Source organism: Salvelinus namaycush, chromosome 42, assembly GCF_016432855.1.
Source record: "Salvelinus namaycush isolate Seneca chromosome 42, SaNama_1.0, whole genome shotgun sequence".
In the NCBI taxonomy this organism is placed as follows: domain Eukaryota; kingdom Metazoa; phylum Chordata; class Actinopteri; order Salmoniformes; family Salmonidae; genus Salvelinus; species Salvelinus namaycush.
Genome location: NC_052348.1, coordinates 7,336,016 through 7,363,458, shown reverse-complemented (window position 1 = coordinate 7,363,458; position 27,443 = coordinate 7,336,016). Strand labels below are relative to the sequence as shown.

At 41.1% G+C, this 27,443-nt stretch overlaps 2 protein-coding genes across 2 annotated transcripts in view; both read right to left on the bottom strand.

Annotated features, from left to right (window-relative positions):
• LOC120034814 (zinc finger protein 19-like) overlaps positions 1 to 27,443 on the bottom strand; it is a 295,463-nt gene that overhangs the window by 180,783 nt on the left and 87,237 nt on the right. The gene's annotated exons all lie outside the window — the stretch shown is intronic.
• Positions 23,300 to 26,631, bottom strand: LOC120034842 (zinc finger and SCAN domain-containing protein 22-like). Its single transcript, XM_038981489.1, has 3 exons — positions 26,155 to 26,631; positions 25,042 to 25,172; positions 23,300 to 24,838 (listed from the first exon to the last, which is right to left on the bottom strand). Exons 1-3 carry the CDS (start codon positions 26,429 to 26,431, stop codon positions 23,657 to 23,659), a joined length of 1,590 nt encoding a protein of 529 aa, XP_038837417.1. The 5' UTR covers positions 26,432 to 26,631; the 3' UTR covers positions 23,300 to 23,656.

Below are 27,443 nucleotides of genomic sequence, written 5' to 3'. Positions count from 1 at the left end.
ATTGAAAGCATCTAGGGGCTATGTTAACTTTTACTTGTGTTGGGTAAAGATTAGACCTTTCAATGTTTTATGCAACATAGGCAAGTAACTCGATGCGATTTAGAGTTGTTTAATGGGAGTGTGTGTATATAATGGTAATATCAAAATTCTGCTTTTAACAACCATTATACTGCATGATTCAGTGCAATATGCCTATCAGATTATTCAATATCAATTGTTTAAAAAAAAAAAAAAAGGTTATGCATGCCAACATATTAGGCAAGATTTAAGAGAAGGCGAAGTGATCATGTCAGGCGAAAATGATAAGTCTTTACCATCGCAACATTTGATGTGCAGCCACATTCACCGTGGTTGTATGAAGTATCCTATAGAGTTCACAGCTGGCGATGCCTTTTCACGGTTGGTTATTCCCCATAATTTGCAACAATGTCTCTGAGCGTCATCACTATTTTCCCTTTGCGGTACCTCAAACTGTCATGATTACCAGCTGAGAAACTTTTATGAGTTGATGTTACTCCTGGCTCAGACTGTCTGAGCCGTGTCTTAACATCATTCTAAAACCTACGCTGAACTGGGAGGTTTTTATTGTCTGAAAACAGGTTAACAGGATTCCTAAGACCCTTTGTGGATAGGGGCCCAGTTTCAGAGTAGAAGTGCTAATCGAGGATCAGAGCCTGTAGTTATCAAGCGTCTCAGAATTACTCATAGGAAACGCGCTGAAAGTACGACTGTGACCTAATTTACGCACTGCTAAGAATAGGACCTAAAAAGGTAGTTATTAAGCGTCTCCCCCCAACTCTCAGCGGTGAGTAGGGGTTAGTCTTATGAGTTGATCTCAGCACGTTTTTACGACACGAGAAAAGCCGTTAAGTGAATGTGAATGTTCCCCTGGCGTTTTTGGGGGGGGTAGAAAAAGGGCACACTGAGTGGATTCCACATTTCCAAAAACAAGACTGATACATTTAAGCAACATTAATATCAAACCAATTACAGGGCTAGCAACATTGTTAGTTTTGTAGGCTATTAGATATCTTGTTTTTATTGTCATATTCAAATGTAATCATTATTGAGTCGGGAAGCAAGTTCAGGGAGTCAGTGATTTGAATCAATACACGCACAACCATGACCTCGAGGTCACCAGGCTGCTCGTTATGGCGCACGCCTGTCACCATCGTTGCGCGTCAGACTCACCTGGACTCCATCACTTCTCTGATTACCTTCCCTATGCATGTCACTCCCTTTGGTTCCTTCCCCAGGCGCCATTGTTTCTGTTTCATGGTTGTGCGTTGTTCAGCCTGGTGACCTCGAGGCCGAAGAGGGAGCACCTGTGACAGTCGGCCAATTGTAACATTGGCTATTAGACCTATTTAGGTTAAATAATACTCCCAGGCACACGAAATGTTGGCACTATGGTGAGAGAAAGAGGCGAATCTAACTCACCCAGTAAATTTGATTAGAACATTATTAACAGCTGTCTCACATTACCCTCTTTGCATAGAACTACCAATCCATTTTAAGTTGTCTAGCCTTTTTAAACACATGACATTATGCGACATACGATCATGCAATTTAAAAATAAAACCAAACTGGCGGGATGAGGAAAGTATTTTACTTGCAGAACAAGTTGAGAAATACAAAAGCATTATCAAAAGCCATCTCGAAACAATAAACAGGATACTTCAGTTTTCCATAAAAACTGACGAATGTGAACAACGCTGGTACACATTCCTATCAAAATGTAGGTTGGAGATTGCCAACTTCTGAAGGTTAACGGAAAAAACAGGTAGGCCTCAATTCAGTTGCTATGTTATGCACACTGTAAAGTAGACTATTTTGATGTCTAATGGGTATTCTCTGCATTCAGGAGGTGGCCTCCACGTAAACCCCCTCAGTGCCATAGCTGAATGTGTTTAACTACCTGCAGGGCTCAAATGTGTCCATCTCGGGCATTGGAGAGGACTTAGACGTTGCGCTGTTGAGGGTCACCGAGCAGCACAACAAGTAGGATTTAAGCTTACTGTTGCATTTCAAACACTTTTATTCACATATTTTGATGAACAAATAAAATGTTATTGGACAAGTAAGCTAAACTGAAAACAATTCTTATTGCAGCACATCTCTAGCGCCATCGTCTGAGGGGACCTCCACTTCGCTGTTGCTGCAGGACATCCACCAACGGCTCCCCGGAAGTACAAGTTTTGCATTTGCAGGAGGAATATAACTCTTACAATAAAAAAAAAGCTTAAGAAATAATATGGTGTGTATTTGTTCACCTTTTTCTAAATGTTAGCCCACTATGGCATATCTGTATGATGCTCTCCCATTCCAATAGCTTAATGTTATGTAGCTAGATATTTGGTTCTGCGAGACCATTCTCCTGGGCTGACAAAGCGCCAAAACGAAGTGTGGAGATTGCTATGCGAGCCTACCTAAAGTGAAGGTTGGTAAAGTGCTGGCGGAAAAGCGTTCGCTGTCTACCTATGGCACTGGGCCACGGTTTTCCATCGTCAGGAGGTAGAGGGATCAGCCGTAGTTCGGATGTCGTGCAATATGCCAGAAGTCATTCTTATGCGGCAGACCATCCTTGCTTGGGCTGTGACGCACCTCTCCACGGAGAACATGAAATCGCCTCTTCCCCTGGCCGATTCCTCTTTCTACCATGCTCCTTGTGATATTGTAAACCCTTCAGATAAAACAATGTTTACATATGGATTAATATTTCAATTATGCTGAGATAGTCCACTGTAGCCAAGTAAATCAAATGTTTTGCCTATTGCCTCACCTGTTATAATTGAGCTGAGCGTGGGGAAAGAGGTCATAGGAAAAGGAATTACCAGCCCCCTTGTCACCAAGCTGGTGACATCCAGGGGGAACAACATTGTGCTCAAACAGCATGTTGAGGCCACTCTAACTGAGCATTCTGGAGTCATGTGTAGACCCAGGCCAGTTGGCTACAACATCAAGAATCATATTGTCTGCATAAAAAAAAACACGTAGGAAACGCTTTCGATTGATTTAATGTGTCCTCAACCGTGTGGGGCAATGGTTTTGATGTGGGTACAATTAATGACGCCAACAACTCCCGGAAAACCAGCGATTTGGATGAAAGCTTGTTTTTGAATAATCTGGCGTTGAGTGGTGGGGAAAATCAATAAACCTTTGCATGATTTGAGGCGCTGTAAATGCCATCTGGGTTTGACGGATCTTGCTCTGCTGATAGTAGTCTGTGATGAACCCAAATCATTGCTGTTACACCGTTGCATTTTTCCTGTTGCCAAGAAGGGTAAAGTGGCGATTGCTTTGATCTCTGCCGAGAGAGCACATGATCATCCCGTAGATGGAGAAATAGCATCACGGACAAGGTCAGTCGCAAAGTATACCATCCCTATCTAACCGGTATCTTTTGATTAAATTGTCATTACCATATGTTTGTAAAAAAAAATAAAAAAAATGTGTGTGCTTGCCATCATCTCAATCCAGCCATCTTCTGGCAACTCCTAACTGGTTAGGATACCTCTTGAGCTCTCTTAAATACACCTTGAGATAGGAATGTTGATAACCTGCTCTTACTCCTATGCGTAAAAGTAGGACCACATTTGCATAACTGAGAATTTTCGGGCAGTTAGATAACTACGGGCCCTGGTCCCCACAGTGTTATTATTATGATCTAAAAGGCTAAACTGATCCTAGATCAGCACTCCTACTCCGAGAGGCTTTGTGGATACAGACCCTGACCTAATACCATTTAGACAGTAGTTCACAGTGGGCTCACCTCAGTGAGACTGTGTGTGGTCCTGTGCTGCTCAGCTGGTTCCTCTGTGGGTTCAGGAGGAGGTGTAGTCTGGTTGTCCTCCATGACCATGGTCCCCTCAGGGTTCCCCAGACCTTCCTCCTTCACCAGCAGCACCTCTGGACCCTCATCCTCCTGGAAGAGACAGGCGATACAGATTACACTGACATACACTTCATCAGGTACGTACACACGTATAATAAACACACTTTCAGCATGTGGAGGCCATACTTACAAACATTAGAAAAGGTTTAAGTTCAAGGTTAAGTTTAAGCATCAGCCAATTAATATCGTTGACATAGTGGCATGTGAGCAAAGGCTACATGTCAGCTGTTTCCATTACATTAGCTTGCAAATTTAGCCCTTTGCTAACCTACTAACCTAATCAGGTGGTCGCTTAAACTTAACCTTTTCTAATTTTTGCAAGTATGGCCCGGAGTGTTTATCCATCACCACTACGTTTGAGTCCTATACTGTAGTTACAGAATGACTTCATTGTTGTTAAACCCATCATGGTGGACATAAATATGATGATGTGGGTAAAAATAAGTCAGCTATGATAAGTCAAAATCCCATCATCAGTAGGTGTTTGTTAGTGTAATAGACGACAGGGTGTTTGTTAGCGTAATAGACTACAGGGTGTTTGTTAGTGTAACAGACTATAGGGTGTTAGTGTAACAGACTATATAGGGTGTTTGTTAGTGTAATAGACTATATAGGGTGTTTGTTAGCGTAATAGACTGTATAGGGTGTTTGTTAGTGTAATAGACTATAGGGTGTTAGTGTAACAGACTATATAGGGTGTTTGTTAGTGTAATATACTACAGGGTGTTTGTTAGTGTAACAGACTATATAGGGTGTTTGTTAGTGTAATAGACTGTATAGGGTGTTTGTTAGTGTAACAGACTATATACGGTGTTTGTTAGTGTAATAGACTGTATAGGGTGTTTGTTAGTGTAATAGACTATATAGGGTGTTTGTTAGTGTAATAGACTATACAGGGTGTTTGTTAGCGTAATAGACTACAAGGTGTTTTTTAGTGTAATAGACTATATAGGGTGTTTGTTAGTGTAATAGACTATATAGGGTGTTTGTTAGTGTAACAGACTATATAGGGTGTTTGTTAGTGTAACAGACTATATAGGGTGTTTGTTAGTGTAATACACTACAGGGTGTTTGTTAGCGTAATAGACTACAGGGTGTTTGTTAGTGTAATAGATTATACAGGGTGTTTGTTAGCGTAATAGACTACAGGGTGTTTGTTAGTGTAATAGACTATATAGGGTGTTTAGTGTAATAGACTATATAGGGTGTTTGTTAGTGTAACAGACTATATAGGGTGTTTGTTAGTGTAACAGACTATATAGGGTGTTTGTTAGTGTAATACACTACAGGGTGTTTGTTAGCGTAATAGACTACAGGGTGTTTGTTAGCGTAATACACTACAGGGTGTTTGTTAGCGTAATAGACTATATAGGGTGTTTGTTAGCGTAACAGACTATAGGGTGTTTGTTAGTGTAACAGACTATATAGGGTGTGTGTTAGTGTAACAGACTATATAGGGTGTGTGTTAGTGTAACAGACTATAGGGTGTTTGTTAGTGTAACAGATTATATAGTGTGTTTGTTAGTGTAACTGACTATATAGGGTGTGTGTTAGTGTAACAGACTATATAGGGTGTGTGTTAGTGTAATAGACTATAGGGTGTTTGTTAGTGTAACAGATTATATAGTGTGTTTGTTAGTGTAACTGACTATAGGGTGTTTGTTAGTGTAATAGACTATATAGGGTGTGTGTTAGTGTAACAGACTATATAGGGTGTGTGTTAGTGTAACAGACTATAGGGTGTTTGTTAGTGTAACAGATTATATAGTGTGTTTGTTAGTGTAACTGACTATATAGGGTGTGTGTTAGTGTAACAGACTATATAGGGTGTGTGTTAGTGTAATAGACTATATAGGGTGTGTGTTAGTGTAACAGATTATATAGTGTGTTTGTTAGTGTAACTGACTATAGGGTGTTTGTTAGTGTAATAGACTATATAGGGTGTTTGTTAGTGTAACAGACTATAGGGTGTTTGTTAGTGTAACAGACTGTATAGGGTGTTTGTTAGTGTAATAGACTATATAGAGTGTTTGTTAGTGTAATAGACTGTATAGGGTGTTTGTTAGTGTAATATACTATAGGGTGTTTGCTAGTGTAATATACTATATAGGGTGTTTGTTAGTGTAATAGACTGTATAGGGTGTTTGCTAGTGTAATAGACTATATAGGGTGTTTGTTAGTGTAACAGACTATATAGAGTGTTTGTTAGTGTAATAGACTGTATAGGGTGTTTGTTAGTGTAATAGACTGTATAGGGTGTTTGTTAGTGTAATAGACTATATAGGGTGTTTGTTAGTGTAACAGACTATATAGAGTGTTTGTTAGTGTAATAGACTGTATAGGGTGTTTGTTAGTGTAATAGACTATAGGGTGTTTGTTAGTGTAACAGACTATATAGGGTGTTTGCTAGTGTAATAGACTGTATAGGATGTTTGTTAGTGTAATAGATTATATAGAGTGTTTGTTAGTGTAATATACTATATAGGGTGTTTGCTAGTGTAATAGACTATATAGGGTGTTTGTTAGTGTAACAGACTATATAGGGTGTTTGTTAGTGTAATAGACTGTATAGGATGTTTGTTAGTGTAATAGACTATATAGGGTGTTTGTTAGTGTAACATATTATATAGGGTGTTTGTTAGTGTAATAGACTGTATAGGGTGTTTGTTAGTGTAATAGACTATATAGGGTGTTTGTTAGCGTAATAGACTACAGGGTGTTTGTTAGTGTAATAGATTAGATAGGGTGTTTAGTGTAATAGACTATATAGGGTGTTTGTTAGTGTAATAGACTGTATAGGGTGTGTGTTAGTGTAACAGACTATATAGGGTGTGTGTTAGTGTAACAGACTATATAGGGTGTTTGTTAGTGTAACAGACTATATAGAGTGTTTGTTAGTGTAATAGACTGTATAGGGTGTTTGTTAGTGTAATAGACTATATAGGGTGTTTGTTAGTGTAACAGACTATAGGGTGTTTGTTAGTGTAACAGACTGTATAGGGTGTTTGTTAGTGTAATAGACTATATAGAGTGTTTGGTAGTGTAATAGACTGTATAGGGTGTTTGTTAGTGTAATAGACTATATAGGGTGTTTGTTAGCGTAATAGACTACAGGGTGTTTGTTAGTGTAATAGATTATATAGGGTGTTTAGTGTAATAGACTATATAGGGTGTTTGTTAGTGTAATAGACTGTATAGGGTGTTTGTTAGTGTAATAGATTATATAGGGTGTTTAGTGTAATAGACTATATAGGGTGTTTGTTAGTGTAATAGACTGTATAGGGTGTGTGTTAGTGTAACAGACTATATAGGGTGTGTGTTAGTGTAATAGACTATATAGGGTGTTTGTTAGTGTAACAGACTATATAGAGTGTTTGTTAGTGTAATAGACTGTATAGGGTGTTTGTTAGTGTAATAGACTATATAGGGTGTTTGTTAGTGTAACAGACTATAGGGTGTTTGTTAGTGTAACAGACTATATAGAGTGTTTGTTAGTGTAATAGACTGTATAGGGTGTTTGTTAGTGTAATAGACTATATAGGGTGTTTGTTAGTGTAATAGACTATATAGGGTGTTTGTTAGTGTAACAGACTATAGGGTGTTTGTTAGTGTAACAGACTATATAGAGTGTTTGTTAGTGTAATAGACTGTATAGGGTGTTTGTTAGTGTAATAGACTATATAGGGTGTTTGTTAGTGTAATAGACTATATAGGGTGTTTGTTAGTGTAACAGACTATAGGGTGTTTGTTAGTGTAACAGACTGTATAGGGTGTTTGTTAGTGTAATAGACTATATAGAGTGTTTGTTAGTGTAATAGACTGTATAGGGTGTTTGTTAGTGTAATATACTATAGGGTGTTTGCTAGTGTAATATACTATATAGGGTGTTTGTTAGTGTAATAGACTGTATAGGGTGTTTGCTAGTGTAATAGACTATATAGGGTGTTTGTTAGTGTAACAGACTATATAGAGTGTTTGTTAGTGTAATAGACTGTATAGGGTGTTTGTTAGTGTAATAGACTATAGGGTGTTTGTTAGTGTAACAGACTATATAGGGTGTTTGCTAGTGTAATAGACTGTATAGGATGTTTGTTAGTGTAATAGATTATATAGAGTGTTTGTTAGTGTAATATACTATATAGGGTGTTTGCTAGTGTAATAGACTATATAGGGTGTTTGTTAGTGTAACAGACTATATAGGGTGTTTGTTAGTGTAATAGACTGTATAGGATGTTTGTTAGTGTAATAGACTATATAGGGTGTTTGTTAGTGTAACATATTATATAGGGTGTTTGTTAGTGTAATAGACTGTATAGGGTGTTTGTTAGTGTAATAGACTATATAGGGTGTTTGTTAGCGTAATAGACTACAGGGTGTTTGTTAGTGTAATAGATTATATAGGGTGTTTAGTGTAATAGACTATATAGGGTGTTTGTTAGTGTAATAGACTGTATAGGGTGTTTGTTAGTGTAATAGACTATATAGGGTGTTTGTTAGCGTAATAGACTACAGGGTGTTTGTTAGTGTAATAGACTATATAGGGTGTTTGTTAGTGTAACATATTATATAGGGTGTTTGTTAGTGTAACATATTATATAGGGTGTTTGTTAGTGTAACATATTATATAGGGTGTTTGTTAGTGTAACAGATTATATAGGGTGTTTGTTAGCGTAATACACTACAGGGTGTTTGTTAGTGTAATAGACTATACAGGGTGTTTGTTAGTGTAATAGACTACATGGTGTTTGTTAGTGTAATAGACTATATAGGGTGTTTGCTAGTGTAATAGACTATAGGGTGTTTGTTACTGTAATAGACTATAGGGCAGGGCCTGATTCTACTTATTAGTTGCTCAACAAGACTTTAACTAGCTGAATCAGATATGTTAAATTAGGGTTGGAATGAACCTACAGGACAGTAGATCTCCAGGAAGAGGGTTGGGCAGCCCTGCTATAGGGTGTTTGTTAGTGTAATAGACTACAGGGTGTTTGTTACTGTGTAATAGACTACAGGGTGTTTGTTACTGTGTAATAGACGACAGGGTGTTTGTTAGCGTAATAGACGACAGGGTGTTTGTTAGCGTAATAGACGACAGGGTGTTTGTTAGTGTAATAGACTATAGGGTGTTAGTGTAACAGACTATATAGGGTGTTTGTTAGTGTAATATACTACAGGGTGTTTGTTAGTGTAATAGACGACAGGGTGTTTGTTAGCGTAATTGACGACAGGGTGTTTGTTAGTGTAATAGACTACAGGGTGTTTGTTACTGTGTAATAGACTACAGGGTGTTTGTTAGCGCAATAGACGACAGGGTGTTTGTTAGCGTAATAGACGACAGGGTGTTTGTTAGCGTAATAGACGACAGGGTGTTTGTCAGTATAATAGACTATGGGTACGTGTAGGTATATTTAGGTGTAAATTGGTTATAATGCACTGTTGGGTGTATGCAGAATAGGGTGAGATCAGATGTGATGTATACTAAAGAGAGTCTCAATGAAAGTCAGAATGAAAAGTCCCATTTTGTGTTTACTAAATATAAACAAGTTTTAAATACACCATATGAAAACCACACATACACGTCTCAACAAAAAATCTGCATGAAGTTGATAAACTGCCTACATTTTCTAATTAAAGGAGTCGGGGGGAAAAAATTTAGTAGTTGAATGGAAGTAATGAAATAGGCATTTGCGAACATCATATAACCTACACAGTACAAACACAATATATAACAGACCTTTTAGGCTTATATATGCCTTATATATCACACAATGTCTGGATGCAATATTCTACCCAGGAATATTCAACACTGAAATCTATTACTCTCGGTATTCCAAATTCATCTGTGGATATTTTCTGCTGACAACACTGACAATTCATCTTTGTCTTTAATGCAGGGCTTGATCTAAACTTAATAAGCTATGAATAGGAATGGTTTTTATTTAGTGGAATGGTTTTTCTGCTGGTGTATCCGGAGGTAGCTCCTCTCTGAGAACCTCTTCCCGCAGTGTGTACAGGCGAACGGCCTTTCTCCCGTGTGGACCTTCAGGTGCCTCTTCAGGCTGCTAGCCTGGGTGAAGCGGATATGACACTGGGGGCAGCTGTAGGGTTTCTCCCCTGTGTGGACCCTGTGGTGCCTTTTCAGGTCACCAGCCTGTGTGAAGCGCATGTGACACTGGGTACAACTAAAGGGTTTCACCCTTGTGTGGGTCCTCTGGTGGATCTCCACAGTCTGGGGGCAGCTGAAGCCTTTGTTACAGAACATGCAGAGGAATTGTTTCTCTTTACTATTGCCTGATATAGCCCTGTCGTTTGAGTTCAATACCTGATCAAAAAGGACGCGGCCGTGTGAATTGGAAGGCCCCATCGATGTGGACACTGGGTCGGGATCCCTGAGCGAGTGTAAAGGGGAGTGGGTCACGACATTTGGATTTGTCTCTAAGCTTTCCCTGTAATCTAAGAAACCTCTGCCCTGTGAGTGTCCATCTCCTAGGTGACTATCTGCATTCCATGTGGGAGGAACGTCGCCTTCCACTTTTACAGTCACTTCATCTATGACCAAACCCTCCCCTTTCTTATCTAGGCACCCTTCAGAGTATACACTACTACTGTACCGGTTCCAGTCCCCTCTAGACTGATCAGTCTGTGTCTCTAAACCCAAGGATATGTTGCCAGGGTCCATCTCTGTAGTGTAATAACAAGACGGATCATTGCCAGTCTGTAACGCGTCACCTGAGTCCGGATGGGAATGAACCGTCCTCAGGCTTCGGTTACCGTAAAGTATATACTCTGAGCCGGAAGCAGGAGGACATCCCAGTGGCCCCAGTCTCTCTGGGTCTGATCTGTGGTCAGATCCTGTGTGTAAATGCCTTTGTGTTACAGTTAAAGTCTCGGTGTCTGTCTCTGACTTGAGGACGGCGTTCGGCGTTCCACTGACCTCCGTGATGCTGCATTGGTTCCTGGGCTGGGGGGCGGTGGCAAGGTCCTCTGTGGCTACAGGGTGCGCCACTACAGCCGCTGCTCCAGTCTGGATGTCTCTGCTGTGCTGTCGGTCCTCCTCTCCTTCAGTCCTCTCCTGCTTGACCAGAGATGATCCTCCAGGATCTGCAGCCTCTACATCTGCAGACTGACAAGAAGAGAGGAGGTTATTATTCATGAGTAAAATTGGAAGGGATGTAACTATTTAACCAAAACGCATCGGTCCCAATTGAAATGTTACAGATACAACTGCATTGGTCCGCGTATCCCAAACCGATCCAAATGTAGCACGCTTCGGTCAGAAAGTCCATTCAAACATTACGAAGCGCTGATTCACTAACATGTTACTTTATTTATACCTTACCTCATCTTTTGTCACAACTAATGCGTCCTCTATTCAGTGTCAAACTAAGAATGTACCCGTGTCGACAGTCATTGGTCTACAAGTCAGCTTGCATGCCGAACAACCCCAGGAAAAATCAGTAGCCTAGTTAAGCTGCTGAACTGGGGCTTACAATAGATTTGAGTTTCGATTGTTCAGGTTCACCATCAGCAATACGTTTTGGTAGGTTTGCTTCAAACAATCAGTGTATATGGTAATTTTTAGATATACAGGGTAAAGCTCATCATTTCAGAACGAGGACAGCAATCTGGCGCACTGCATGGTCAAAACGGGAGGAGAAAAGAAGCTCACTAAACTTCCAAATGGTCGAAACCATTTGCTTTTGAGATGGGGGTGAAATCCAAAGTTGTGCTTCTATTCATTGGCGATGTCATAGATCATTTTTTAACAATCAATATTGATACATTACGAGCTCCAACACTTCCTCTGCAAACATGACAAGTTAATTAGTGGGTGATTGTGATTTCAGAACCAAAGTGGGGACACAAAACAACATAGGCTACATTGACCCCCCTAATCGGATAGTGGTACATACCTAGACTCCCATTTGGCTCAGATCATGTGCCTAGTACATACATAATAGACATACAGTTGAAATCGGAAGTTTACATACACTTAGGTTGGAGTCATTAAAACTCGCTTTTCAACCACTCCACAAATTTCTTGTTAACAAACTATAGTTTTGGCAAGTCGGTTAGGACATCTATTTTGTGCATGACACAAGTCATTTTTCCAACAATTGTTTATAGACAGATTAATTCACTGTATCACAATTCCAGTGGGTCATAAGTTTACATACTGACTGTGCCTTTAAACAGCTTGGAAAATTACAGAAAACTGTTTGGCCATAATGACCATTGTTATGTTTGGAGGAAAAAGGGGGAGGCTTGCAAGCCAAAGAACACCATCCCAACCGTGAAGCACGGGGGTGGCAGCATCATGATGTGGGGGTGCTTTGCTGCAGGAGGGACTGGTGCACTTCACAAAATAGATGGCATCATGAGGGGAAAAAATGATGTGGATATATTGAAGTAACATCTCAAGACATCAGTCAGGAAGGCCGCAATTGGGTCTTCCAAATGGACAATGACCCCAAGCATACTTCCAAAGTTGTGGCAAAAAGGCTTAACTTAAGAACAACAAACTCAAGGTATTGGAGTGGCCATCATAAAGACCTCAATCCCATAGAAAATGTGTGGGCAGAACTGAAAAAGCGTGTGTGAGCAAAGAGGCCTACAAACCTGATTCAGTTACACCAGCTCTGTCAGGAGGAATGGGCCAAAATTCACCCAACTTATTGTGGGAAGCTTGTGGAAGGCTACCCGAAATGTTTGACCCAAGTTAAAAAATCTAAAGCCAATGCTACCAAAGACAAATTGAGTGTATGTAAACTTCTTACCCACTGGGAATGTGATGAAAGAAATAAAAGCTGAAATAAATCACTCTACTATTATTCTGACATTTCACATTCTTAAAATAAAGTGGTGATCCTAACTGACCTAAGACAGGGGATTTTTTACTAGGATTAAATGTCAGGAATTGTGAAAAACTGAGTTCAAATGTATTTGGCTAAGGTGTATGTAAACTTCCGACTTCAACTGTAAAATCCACAGAAGAAGACTGAACAAGGAGAGATTACTAGAAACCAACTAGGTTTCCCCTTGTATCTGTGGGTTCACAGTTAGAGTAGAGAACACATCGTTTTCTATGACTCAAAATGGGTCGATATTCTACAAAGATCCAGCAACAAAAAATATATATAGATATATATTTATATCCCAGGACAAATTAGCTAGCAACAGCAAGCTAGTTAGCTAAATGTCCATGAATGTTTCATATGTGTTGTGGTGGAAATTCAACACCAAGGACACCTGAAGTCAATCTTAAAATGAATAACTATTTTATCAGCAAGCTGGAGAGGTTACAACAAACCCATACAGGTCTATCAGAAGCTCCGTTGGGGCGGTCCCAACAGTTGTCTTATATACGGCTATACACAGACAAGTTATATTTGCATGATTTAACATAATTAATTCATCACTACCAGTGGCTAGCACATCTGACTGACCAATACCTCACGAGGCTTTCTCTCTCTCCAAGTTGAGATCTTGAAACTGAGATACCTTGGTTGTTCCCATAGCAATATTCTGGGCGTATTGCCAAGTTGAGGAACAGTGATAGTGAGGATTCCTCCATACACGATCAGTCAGTCACCTGCATGAACCTTCCTAATTAGTTATTAGAAAGTAGCATTGATTTGATACATAAACATAACATTTCCCTCACAGTGTAACGACCTGTCCCAAAATGAATATAGTTGGTTCAGAGTTCACTTTGATATTTCAACCTGCATGTCCTGATCGTGTCTGGTGTGGATAGACAAAATCAACATGCGCGAGATGGCGCACACGTGTGGCCGGTGTAGTCAGCATGTAAGAATTGGATAACAATGTCATAGGGAAGTCTCACAAACTCCCCATTGGCAGATAAATAAGGATGTACATGTAAGCAAGTGAATAGCTGAGGGGAACCTTTCTGAAATAAACGGGACACATTTGATTTACAAAGTAACTCATTGTTTTTAATGCAACACTATTACACTAACCTCTATCACAATAACGTGCTGGGTTGAGGTTCCATTCCCCTCATCAACAGTGATTGGTTGGTCATCTCTCCATGTATTGTGTCCAACTGGCTTCACAAAGCTCCTGTGGCCTCCAGTGAGATGTCCTTCACCTGAGAGAGTGATTGGTGGAAAAGCGGTGGTTAGGTACTGTCAATGTTCAACACTATATTGTACACTATTGATACTGTCTAGAATTGGCAAGGATGTAAGGTAACACTTCTCATAACTTCTTGATATACTATTTATTGATTGATGTATTATGTTCCATGCATCACATTGTTTTCAATGAGTAAATAACATACAATGTAGTAAATCAAGAATCTGGTTAGGTTATGATATTGTGTTTTTGCGCAAGATATCTAGTTAAGTAATCTGGGGAATTATTACATACTATCCAACACCCAATTCTGGTTAACCATATATAGTATGTGGTTAACAAATCTAAAGTCACACATGCGTAGAGCGGAACCGGGCGACAGGCCTCGGCATTCTGCAAAATGTACCTCTTGCCATTCCTCTGTATCGGTCGAGGATCTTGATACTTCTGGGACGACTGGCAAGGACGCGCTCGCGTGACACCTTCAGTTCCAGTAGCTGTAGTTTCCTCCGCAATGCCCTGTTTTCTTTCTGGCTTTGAGTTATTTCCAAACGGAACACTGCATAGTCGTCGTCTACTACTTTACATATCTCTGCCACGGCTGCATTCGCCAGCACCTCCATGATAGAGGCTATTTGAGTGTGAAAAACCATACAGTTAGCCATTGTTAGCTACGCAGCTAGGTAGCTAGCGTTACCTAGATAACATCTATCAAGCAAGTCCCGTTTCAAACGCAAATTACTCACTACATGGGGTATGTATATTATGTTATACTGCTAAATTATTCATATTTTGAGTTCCAGAGTGTTAATAAATAAACGTCTATAGTAAAACTCTAACGGTGAAATCGTTATTGGTCACTGTTTACACCAGCGCCTTGTCCCGACACATAAAAAGTACTTCCGGGTCACGGATTTTCTAAATATTTCAAATTAAAAGTTTCCCATGTAATAGTAGAACAGTTTCAATAACCTGTACTAATTCATGATATGTGAAACGTAATTGTCTAAACATTAACCATGATTCATATTTAAGTGATATTTTCATTACATTGGGGTTTTAAACATGTTCCAAGGTCAAGTAAATCCCCCCAATGCAATACACTATACATTATATACATATTGGCTTTTAGAGAGAACTATTCTAGGTGCTGAAGTAAAAGTGGGGTTGGGATTACTCACTAGTGTCTGTAGAAGCTGTATGGTGTTATTTCATGGGGGACTGAGGTCTATACTGTATGTCCAGCAACACTTTCAACTCCACCCACACCGTTGGTCCCAATGCAATACACTATAGGCCTTCAATAACATATTGGCTTATAGAGACAACTTCTAGGTGCCCAAAGTAAAAGTGGGGTTGTGATTACTCACTAAAGTCTATATATTACGTTATTTCATGGAGGGCTGAGGTCTATATGCCAGCAACACGTTCTACTCCACCCACTCCATTGGTCCCAATGCAATACACTATAGGCCTATAATGCATCCAAAATGTTTTAATTAAGTAATTTTGCAATGTAACTGCAGTTACAGTGCAACAAAACTGCAGTTCAACCACAGCAAACTGCAATTATTCTGCAATTACTGGGTCCAAAACTGCAGTTACGAAACTGCAATGTTTTTTGTAAGGAATTAATAATTGGGTTGAAAATGATGGGAAATGTGCACAATTATCAATATTTCATACTAGTTATCATACAAAGAATAATTAAAAGTATTTCTATGAGATATTATGTGATTTATTTGTTTTTTCAAGTCTAAATGCTCAACAATGTTTTTTTGTGTGTGTACTCCTATCATTTATTGCAGAATTACCTGTACGTTGTGTTGCAGTAAAAGGGTCTGTTCTACTAAGTAGCACTTCTTGTTTCCAAATCTACGGAGTTTACACCCAGTGGAGCGTTTCTGCTCATTTTGTGGCTTTTAAAGTGTGGCCAATCAGCTTAAATCCAATCGTTTTTTCATATTGGACATACATATTGCGCTGGTTGTGTACAGTTTAATATGTATGTTCAATATGAAAAAAACGATTGGATTTAAGCTGATTGGCCACATTGTTTCAAATGACAAGTTAATGAGGGGTTTGTGGTTAAGTACCCTCCTAAACAGAAAGGGCATTCCATTTGATTTTAATCATTTTTTGACCACACCCCTTTTGATTTGAATTAAACTTTACATACATATTTGCCCATGGTAGAAGTGGTCAGAAAGTGACATTCTTGGACCTGAATGCCAAAACATTCGTGAGATAGAGCTGCCCCTTTTTGCATACCCCACCATACCATGAGACATCCATATCTTCATCACTGGAAAAGATTATTGTTGAGTTTGATATAATTTAAAAGCTTAAAAACAGGGTTGTCAAAATATTTAGAATTTCTTGAAATAAATGTTTTTTTATGAAAAAATCTAAAGTACTGTATCTAAAACCGCATAAACTCAGATTTGTTTCATTTATTTTTGCATATGTTGTAGTTTAGACCCTAATTTACATCCTCTGAGGTGTATGTGTTGTGCTCACCATCGGTTGAGACACAGCATACTCTTGAATACAGGGTGGGTGTTATTTCAATCATATAAATATAATTCATAGAATGGGCCTACCCTTCAGACCACTGCAATTTAGCTGGTACACCATTGATATTGAAATTGATATTTTAACTTCCAATTACTATTTACAAAGATGGCTGCCGGTCCACCCACTGTTGATTAACAACTTAAATGGGAATGTCTATTCTATTATCTATATTCCTATGATATCAATAGGTTTCATATGGAAGATTGACAGTGTTAATTTAACTGATATCTCATTCAAGTCAACATTCTCTGATATGTGGACCTCCAACCATCTTTGTGGTACCATTTGAAAGTAGAAATGTCAATGTTATTCCCATTTTAGTACATTAATCAGCCAAAACATAACACCCACCCTGTATTCAAGAGCATGCTGTGTCTCAACCGATGACGGGCACAACACAAACATCTCAGATTATGTCAAATATGGTCAAAAACTGCAACATATGCAAAATATATATTTTTTATTTGTTTTCAGATAATTGACATTAAAGGTAAAATAAATGTTTTTTTATTAACTTTTTTTTCAGGAAATTGTCCAATAGTTTGACAATCCTGTATGCAAACTTTAAAATGATATTCAATTCAACTGTTTATCTTTCCCAGTGATGAAGACATTAATCTCATGGTATGATGAGGTATGCCAAATGGGTCAATTTTGAGCACCTCCCTCTCCTGAATGTTCTGGCACTCGGGTCCAAAATGTTACTTTCTGACCACTTCTACCATGGGCAAATACGTATTGAAAGTTTAGTTCGAATCAAAAGGAGTGTGGTCAAAAAGTGATTGAAATCAAATGACATGACCCAGAAGTCAACATGTTGTACACTCTGAACCCGTTTGTAAAGACCAGACAGTCTGGAATATCAACTACAGGTTCAATTTAGTTCAAGTTTAATATTTCACCTCAGTCATCACCTGAAGGTAACTTATAGGCCATTTACTGCAAACAGCTTGAGGTCAAGGACTGTAGAATAAACACAGTGACGCGGTGACATACATCCGTATAAATACAGCCAAAGTCAATTATTGGGTGGCAATGTTTTCTACAACCATGGGAGATTCATAACAATAATACACATTGTGCCTGTGCTTAACTCCATTCCGTTTCTCTTTTATCCTGAAAAACTCCCCATACACAAGCATACCCATAACATGATGCAGCCACCACTATGCTTGAAAATATGGAGAGTGGTACTCATTTATGTGTTGTATTGGATTTGCCCCAAACATAATTTGTATTCGGGACAAAAAGTTAATTGCTTTGCCAGATTCTTTGCAGTATTACTTTAGTGCCTTGTTGCAAACAGGATAGATGTTTTGGAATTTTTTTAATCTGTTCCTTCTTTTCACTCTGTAAATTAAGTTAGTATTGTGGAGTAACTACAATGGTGCTGTTGCTGATCCATCGTCAGTTTTCTATCACAGCCATTAACCTCTGTAACTGTTTTAAAGTCACCATTGGCCTCATGGGGAAATCCCTGAGCGGTTTTCTTCCTCTCTGGCAACTGAGTTAGGAAGGACGCCTGTATCTTTGTAGCGACCGGGTGTATTTGGGGCGGCAGGTAGCCTAGTGGTTAGAGCGTTGGTAACCGAAAGGTTGCTAGATCGAATCCCCGAGCTGACAAGGTAAGAATCTGTCGTTCTGGGCCTCCCGGGTGGCGCAGTGGTCTAGGGCACTGCATCGCATCGCAGCGCTAGCTGCGCCACCAGAATCTCTGGGTTCGCGCCCAGGCTCTGTCGCAGCCGGCCGCGACCGGCCTAGCGTCGTCCGGGTTAGGGAGGGTTTGGCCGGTAGGGATATCCTTGTCTCATCGCGCTCCAGCGACTCCTGTGGCAGGCCGGGCGCAGTGCGCGCTAACCAAGGGGGCCATGTGCACGGTGTTTCCTCCGACACATTGGTGCGGCTGGCTTCCGGGTTGGAGGCGCGCTGTGTTAAGAAGCAGTGCGGCTTGGTTGGGTTGTGCTTCGGAGGACGCATGGCTTTCAACCTTCGTCTCTCCGGAGCCCGTACGGGAGTTGTAGCGATGAGACAAGATAGTAATTACTAGCGATTGGATACCACGAAAAGGGGGTAAAATTTAAGAAGAAAGAAAAAAAGAATCTGTCGTTCTGCCCCTGGACAAGGCAGTTAAGGCCGTCATTGTAAATAAGAATTTGTCCTTAACTGACTTGCCTAGTTAAATAGAGATAATTAAAAAACTTCACCGTGATCAAAAGGATATTGAATGTATGTTTATGTTTTTTTTACCCATCTACCAACAGACATTGGAAAACCTCCCTGGTCTTTGTGGTTGAATCTGTGTTTGAAATCCATTGCTCGACTGAGGGACCTTACAGATAAGTGTGTGTAGGGTAGAGGAGTCGTTCAGAAATTATGTTAAACACTATATTATTGCACAAGTTGCATGGACTCACTGTATGTGACTTGTTAAGCAAATTCTTACTCCTGAACAAATGGGTTGAATCCTTATTGACTCAAGACATTTCAGCTTTTCATTTTTAATCAATTTGTAAACATTTCGAAAAACATAATTCCACTTTGACATTATGGGGTTTTGTATGTAGGCCAGTGACACAAATCATCTACATTTAATCAATTTTAAATTCAGGCTGTAACACAACAAAATGTGGAAAAAGTCAAGGGGTGTGAATACTTTCTGAAGGTACTGTGTGTAATGGTTGTGGTTGAGTCTCTGTCCCTCACGGTTGGGTTCTGACTCGGGAATGGCTCCTGATGCATTGTCCTGGTCCAAAGTTTGTGACCATCCGCCTCAGAGGTCCAGTGTCTGCCGCTAGTAACACTGGATATCAGCAGGTCTTCAAGGACTGCAGACTGCAAACAAAGATTGTACAGAAAAGCATAACGGTTTATATAAGAAACTCTTTGCTTTACACACAAACATGGCATATTATTACATGTTAACCACAGTCAAGCCCATCTCTAACACTGGGATTCAAGTACCTAACAATATGGAGCCAACACTCGGTCTCTACAATGATACAAAAATAACCAAGTCTGTCAGCACAATCAATTTAGTATTTAATTTCAACAAAACGGCATTACAAATCACGTTTATTGCACAAAACGATACGTGACAAGTAGAATAACTTCTCACTATTGTAACACTTTTCCTTTTGTGTAAATGTGGTACTCTCGCTTTGATAAAATACATTTGAGAATACTTTAATAAGGTTCAACATTACATAGCACACTGCTTCACTACTTCATGTCAAGTAAACATGAATTAAGGCACTATCATTATCTCACTATAAAACACCAGTCTCTAAAGGGACAAAGTTTGTCACTTCATCAGTGAAGCATTTGTACAGACACCATCACACCAACCATCACCATATCATCTACTCTGCCTCATCATACTCTTTCTTTCCTCATTTCACTACATCCAAAACCAACAGAATTAACTACAAACTAATTAGTACTATATTACATGTCATTACATGCTGTGCATACAGGCAAACAGCCTTTCTTCCTTATGGACCTTCAGGTGCATCTGGTGCTGGTGGGAGAACCTTTTCTTACACTGGGGGCAGCTGAACGGTTTCTCCCCTGTGTGGACCCTCTGGTGGATCTCAGCCTGTTTGGGGAAACTGAAGGCTTTCCCACAGAACAAACACAGGAAGTGCTTCTCTTTGGCGCTGCCAACTTTACTGGTTACATCTCTACTACTGTCATTTGTCAATGGGCTTGTGTAGCCATTTAGTCTTGAGGCATTATCTGAGGTCTGGTTTAACATTAGGAGAGTGTGAGGACGTGGACCCTGTGTTGTCACAGGGTCCATGTTCCAGTTGATAGATCCTATAGAAGGCAGGCTGAAGGCAGCACCTGTTAGGGGGTTAACTTTAGGTGCCATCAGTCTCTCTGAATCACAATTATAGGAGCAGGACGAAACATCTCTAGCCAAATCTGTTCTCTCCCGCCGTATACCGTCCCCACAGACCACATCTGTGCTTCACCCTGTTGTCATGGAGACTAAGTTCGGTTGTCGTTTTGTGTTCGACTGTCTGTTTCTAGCTGTGGTTAACAGTTGAGGACTCTGTCCCATCCACTGACCTCCACTATGTTGCCTTTGGTCCTGGCTTGCTCAGTGATGTCGTCCCACGGGCCCAATGGAATTTGAGTCAATTACCTGGTCAAGTTCATAAATTGTGTGTGTTTTAGTATGTAAACATAAGTTGTATTGATTTAATTTTATGAATGAAGAGAAAATAAAAGCCAGATCCATCACTATTCCCATTGAAGATCTATTACTGTATGTAGGCTATATGTATTTCTTCCTTACCTTGCTCCCCCATCTTTAATCCACTCAGCAGATTAATGCTTTCTGGTCCGTCTTCTACTGTCTCCTTTTTGACCAGCAGCAGATCAATCTTCCCATCCTCCATGTCTACTGACTAAGAGATACAGAGTGAGAGGATGTTGGATCAAAAAATCTGATATGAGCACCCTGCTATGAAGCATCTTCTGATTGGGTAATGAGGGATTGCTATGAGTACTATGCAAACGTGTTAGTTGATGTGACTACTTGACAATCTTTAATGTTTTGGTAATTTAAAGGCATGGTCCCACACTTAAGACAAAATTCATCAAGAACAGGGCCCGTATCCACAAAGAGTCTCAGTGTAGAAGTTCTGATTGAGGATCAGGTCCCCACCGGTCTACATAGTGTGGTGGAAATTCTACCTGTAACTAATAATGAGGAGAGGCAAAATCAATTAAGGTATTACTTTTATTAAAAACGTATTATAATGAGGAGGCTGGTCGCACCACCCACGCAGGTGAGATGGAGTGAGAGCCTCCTGTACAAAGAATACAGGAGCATTTATATAGTCAAGCTACCCCATGCAAGCATCTGCAGAACACGTGACCCTATGTATGTGTATGTGTGTGAGGGGAGACAACTGGGTGAAAAGGTTGCCTCAGTCTGTCGCAACTGAGTGAGGACAATACCGGCCAGAATGACAGGAAGTCACTCCAGACATATTCCATCTAAGAGTAGCTCAACAATTCCCCCAAGTTGGGTAAGCAAGCGCCTTTGACTGTCGGCCCAGATGATGTACGGTCGACCTGGTCACACACATAAAACATGAATCTCTCGCCCAGAAATGCAAATAGTATGGGTATCCATTTGATTAGCTGTTCAGCAGGCTTATGGCTTGGTGGTAGAAACTGTTAAGAAGCCTTTTGGACCTAGACTTGGCACTCCGGTACTGCTTGCTGTGCGGCAGCAGAGAGAACAGTCTATGACTAGGGTGGCTGGAGTCTTTGACCATTTTTAGGGCCTTCCTCTGACACCGCCTGGTATAGGGGTCCTTCATGGCAGGAAGCTTGGCCCCAGTGATGTACTGGGCTGTACGCAATCCCCTCTGTAGAGCCTTGCGGTCAGAGGCCGAGCAGTTGCCATACCAGGTGGTGATGCAACCAGTTAGGATGCTCTCGGTGGTGCAGCTGTAGACATTTTTGAGGATCTGAGGAGCCATGCCAAATCTTTTCAGTCTCTTGAGGGGGAATAGGCTTTGTCGTGCCCTCTTCACGACTGTCTTGGTATGTTTGGACCATGATAGTTTGTTGGTGATGTGGACACCAAGGAACTTGAAGCTCTCAACCTGCTCCACTACAGCCCCGTCGATGAGAATGGGGGCTGTGGTGGTTCATTTCTTTACTATCAAATGAGGAGAGACAAACTTATCACACAAGTCAGAGTTATACTTAAACTAAATCTTTAATAATGAGAGCTTTGCAATAGCAATGACTTGTCAATGATTCACCATTTCTAATAATCCGTTGAGAGTGGCGAGACAAAAGTACAAAGGTCTTTTATAGCCAAGATACACCCCTTTCAACCTACATGACGAACAACAGATACATAGAATGGGTCACAAGGTGAGACTTCATAAATGAGAAAGGAGTGTCCCGTAGCCAGATAGCATTCGCTATAAATTATCGTTCAGTTTGGTCCCTAAGACGAAGTTCCTATCTTGTTCCTGTTACTCCTAGCACAAAAACACCAACTCGACCAATGGCATAAATCAATTGTCAACTCCAGACACTACCACACACATCCCCCAATGCCAAAGGAGGGAGTGACTGGCGCACAGACATTGTGGAGACAAGTAATTGGTTCCCCACTAATCACGCCATCCCTTCACATGGTTTAGAATAGGTAAAGACACATTCACATATGAAGACAATGTTCCCTCCTGTCCTCTTCCCTTTCTGATATTCTGCATAGCACCAGGGACATGTGAAAGACAAGCCTGAACTCTCCCCTCTCTGGGCCCCAGGTGACTGAGCCCCAGCTGAGGGAAGAAGTGCAACTGCCAACACCAGAGTCCGAAGGGATACATTCTAATAACAAGTATACCACATAAGCATATTATGCAGATAAGACATCTTAATGATCTATGTTACCCAACTAATTCTGATTCATCCGCCACAGGGCGTGCTCAGCCCTCCTTTTCCTGTAGTCCACGATCATGTCCACAATCACTGCCAGGTCTCTGACCTCCACCCTTTGAGTCCTATACCGTAGATACAGAATTTCTTAAATTGTTGTTAAACCCATCACGGTGGACATAAATGATGCTGTGGGTAAAAACAAGTCAGAAATGATAAATCAAAAGTCAGACAAACCGGGCTAAAGTATTTTGACTTGTACAGTAGGTGCTTTTTAATGTGTGGGTCTAAAGAGTCTCAACGAAAGTCTTGGAATGAAAAGTCCCATTTTGTGTTTATTAAACAAACAAGAGCTGAATACACCATATGAAAAACACACATACACGTGTCTCAACTAAAAGTCAGTATGAACTTGATGAACGGAATACATTTTTTCATTAAGTGTCTTGGGAAAATTTGTGACCACCATATAGCCTACACAGCACAAACAATATGAAACAGACTTTTATATATCTCACACGTCTGGATGCAATATCCTACCCAGGAATATTCAACACTGAAATGTGTTACTCTCATTATCCCAAATTTCTGATGAAAATGTATCTTTGTCTTAAATGCAGGGTTTGATCAAAACGCCAGAAGCTATCAAGTGGAATGTTACTTTCTATTTTATAGAGTGGAATGTTTTTTCTGCTGGTGTATCCTGAGGTAGCTCCTCTCTGAGAACCTCTTCCCGCAGTGCGTACAAGCAAAATGCCTTTCTCCCGTGTGGACCTTCAAGTGCATCTTCAGGTGACCAGCCTGGGCGAAGCGCATGTGACACTGGGTACAGCTGTAGGGTTTCTCCCCTGTGTGGACCATCTGGTGCCTTTTCAGGTGGTCCTGGCGGGAGAACCTCTTCTCACACTGGTTACAGCTGTAAGGTTTCTCCCCTGTGTGGACCCTCTGGTGGATCTCCACCTTCTGGAGGCAGCTGAAGCCTTTGTTACAGAACATGCAGAGGAACCGTTTCTCTTTACTATTGCCTGACGTTGCTCCCCCTTCCTGAGCCTGGGCTCTAGCCCAGTCGTTTGAGTTCAATACCTGATCGAAAAGGTGTGAATCGGAATGCCCCATCGATGTGGACACTAGGTCGCAATCCCTGAGCGCGTGTAAAGGGGAGTGAGTCGTGACATTTGGATTTGTCTCTAAGCTTTCCCTGTAATCTAAGAAGTCTCTGCCCTGTGAGTGTCTGTCTCCTTGGTGACTATCTGCATTCCATGTGGGAGGAACATCCCTCTCCACTTTCACAGTCACCTCATCTACAACTATAACCTCCCCTTTCTTATCTAGGCAACTTTCAGTGTATACACTACTACTGTACTGGTTCCAGTCCCCTCTAGACAGATCAGTCTGTGTCTCTAAACCCAAGGATATGTTGCCAGGGTCCATCTCTGTAGCGTAAGAACAAGACGGATCATCAACTTCAGTGTCTAACGCATTACCATCTCCACGGGAATGAACCATCTTCTGGATTTGTTGAAATACCGGTAAATACTCTGAGCCAGGAGCAGGAGGACAGCCCAGTCTCCTCAGCCCCAGTCTCTCTGGGTCTGACCTGTGGTCAGATCCTGTGTGTACAGTTAATGTCTTGGTGTCTGTCTCTGACTTGAGGACGGCATTCTGCGTTCCACTGATCTCCGTGATGCTGCATCTGGTCCTGGGCTGCGCTGGAGCGGTGGTGGGGTCTTCTGTGGCTACAGGGGGTGCTCCAGCTACTCCAGTCTGGATGTCTCTGCTGTGCCATGGGTCCTCCTCTCCTTCAGACCTCTCCTGCTTGACCTCATGACCAGCAGCCTCTCCATCTGCAGACTGACACAAGAAGAGAAGAGGTTATTACCGGTACATGAGTAGAATTTGATAAATGTTGTAATGAAGTCTCACAAGCTCCCCTATGGCAGATAAATTAGGATGTACATGTAAGCAAGTGAATAGCTAAGGGCAGCCTTTCTGAAATAAAAAGACACATTTAATTTATAAAGTAACACATTTTTATGTAACACTATTACACTAACCTCTATCACAATAACTTGCTGGGTTGAGGTTCCGCTCCCCTCATCAATAGTGATTAGTTGGTCAACTCTCCATGAATTGTGTCCAGCTGGCTTCACAAAGCTCCTGTGGCCTGCAGTGAGAGGTCCTTCACCTGAGAGAGTGATTGGGGGAAAAGAGGTGGTGAGGTTAACTCTGGGTTTCCCAAACTCCATCCTAAGGACCCCAAGGGTTGCACATTTTGGGTTTTGCCCTAACACTCCACAGCTGATTCAAATAATCAACTAATCATCAAGCTTTGATAATTTGAATAAGCTGTGTAGTATTAGGTCAAAAACCAAAACGTGCACCCCAAGGACTGAGTTTGGGAAACCCTGGCGTTAGCTACTGTCAATGCTATATTATACACCATTGGCAGTCTGCAATTGGCAATGATAAGGTAACACTTCTCATAACTTATTGATATACTATTTATTGATTAATGTATAATGTTCCATGCATCATATTGTTTTCAGTGAGGAAATAATAGGAAATACAGTAAATCAAGAATGTGGTTAGAATATGATATTGTGTATTTGCACAAGATAGCAAAGTAATTTGGGGAATTATTGCGTACAATCCAAAAACTGACCAATACCAAATTCAGGGTAACACATCTGAATACATTTGCATAGGGCAAGGGGGCGAAAGGCACTGCCGTATATATTGTAATGAAACAGGCAGGGAGCAGGTCTCGAACCCTCGACCTCCTAGCCCGAGGTCCGGCGCGCTATCGACTGTGCCGCAAAAGCATGCTCAAACGGCAGAGTCGATTTCCGCGCTTATAAACCCAGGGTCGTTACACTACTCCCTCCTTTCAAAGAGCGCGTCCTCGCGCTAGCTTGCGACTTTACGTCTTACAGGAACGCGCTCACCGGCCAAGCACACGCACTGTCGTGGATGCGAGGTCCGATCCCACTTCTGACACCAATGTAATGAAACAGGCAGGGAGCAGGTCTCGAACCCTCGACCTCCTAGCCCGAGGTCCGGCGCGCTATCGACTGTGCCGCAAAAGCATGCTCAAACGGCAGAGTCGATTTCCGCGCTTATAAACCCAGGGTCGTTACAATATGAATGCAGCCTTCTGCAAAATGCACCTCTTGCCATTCCTCTGTATCGGTCGACGATCTTGACACGACTGGCGAGGACGCGCTCTCGTGTTGTCCTCTCTGCGCGTTCCCGTGCCACCTTCAGTTCCAGTACTTTCTTCCGCAATGCCCTGTTTTCTTTCTGGCTTTGACTTATTTCCAAACGAAACACTGCATAGTCGTCGTCTACGAGTTTACAGATCTCGGCCACGGCTGCATTCGCTAGCACCTCCATGATGGAGGCTATTTGAGTGTGAAATACCATACCGTTAGAGTTACCGGCCATTGTTAGCAGCTAGCTAGCTAGCGTTACCTAGATAACATATCAACCAAGTCCTGTCTCCAACGCGAATAAAAAACTACATGGGTTAAGTATGTGATACTGTGCAGTTAAGTCATATTGCGTTCCAGGGTGGTAATACACATCTAAATATTAACAATAAAAACGCTAACGTGGAAATAGTTATTGGTCACTGTTCACTTCCGTTCGTCTTAGTCTTCTATGATATCATTGCGGTCCGCAAACAAAGGTTTAAAGGTGCATGCCGCCACCTACTGTGCTGGAGTGTGCATCAATCATGGTCTACCTAATTATGCACTAAGAAAAAATAACTGGGGGGGGGAAAGCCCTACTAACCCTCCTCCACCCGTAGGATTATTCAGCATGTCTACAACCATTTCAACAGTATCTGTTAACCCCAATAACTATTTTGCCTTTTCCACAATAACCTTCAAGCATTTCTGCTTTCCACAACCCGAGTCATGTTGATGTCATAGCTTTCATTGGTAAGGTTAACTTTTGTCACTATCAAAATGTCCTTTGACAGGGCACATTCATGAGCGCAAGATTTCTGAACAGGTCGAGAAACCATTCCAGGACCAGCAGAAACACCAACCCCAACATAAGGTCCACTTACTGTAGTACAGGAGCAGCCATGGAAGCTCCAACATTCCGCACTGTAGTCACACCAATCTGTCTTACATCCTCTGCATACGAAACATCCTGACTGATTCTATATCTCTGAGCCTCTCGCTGTATCTGGCATCCACCAAATGGGACGGAGGGCGACGACGTCATACAAAAAGTGAAATAAATCAAAAACCCATCCCACTCCTTCAATCATAGTCCAAATCGCATTCCTACACAGGCTCAGGGGCCTGTGAGAGCGGAACATTCATCGACAGGATTACTTGTAATGTCTCTGCTGTAAGTCTCCAAAAAACGTTGAGTCGCACTCAATGATTACTATTTTCTTAGATTTTTCTTTCTGTTTGCTCTGTGCAGTTTATAACCATTG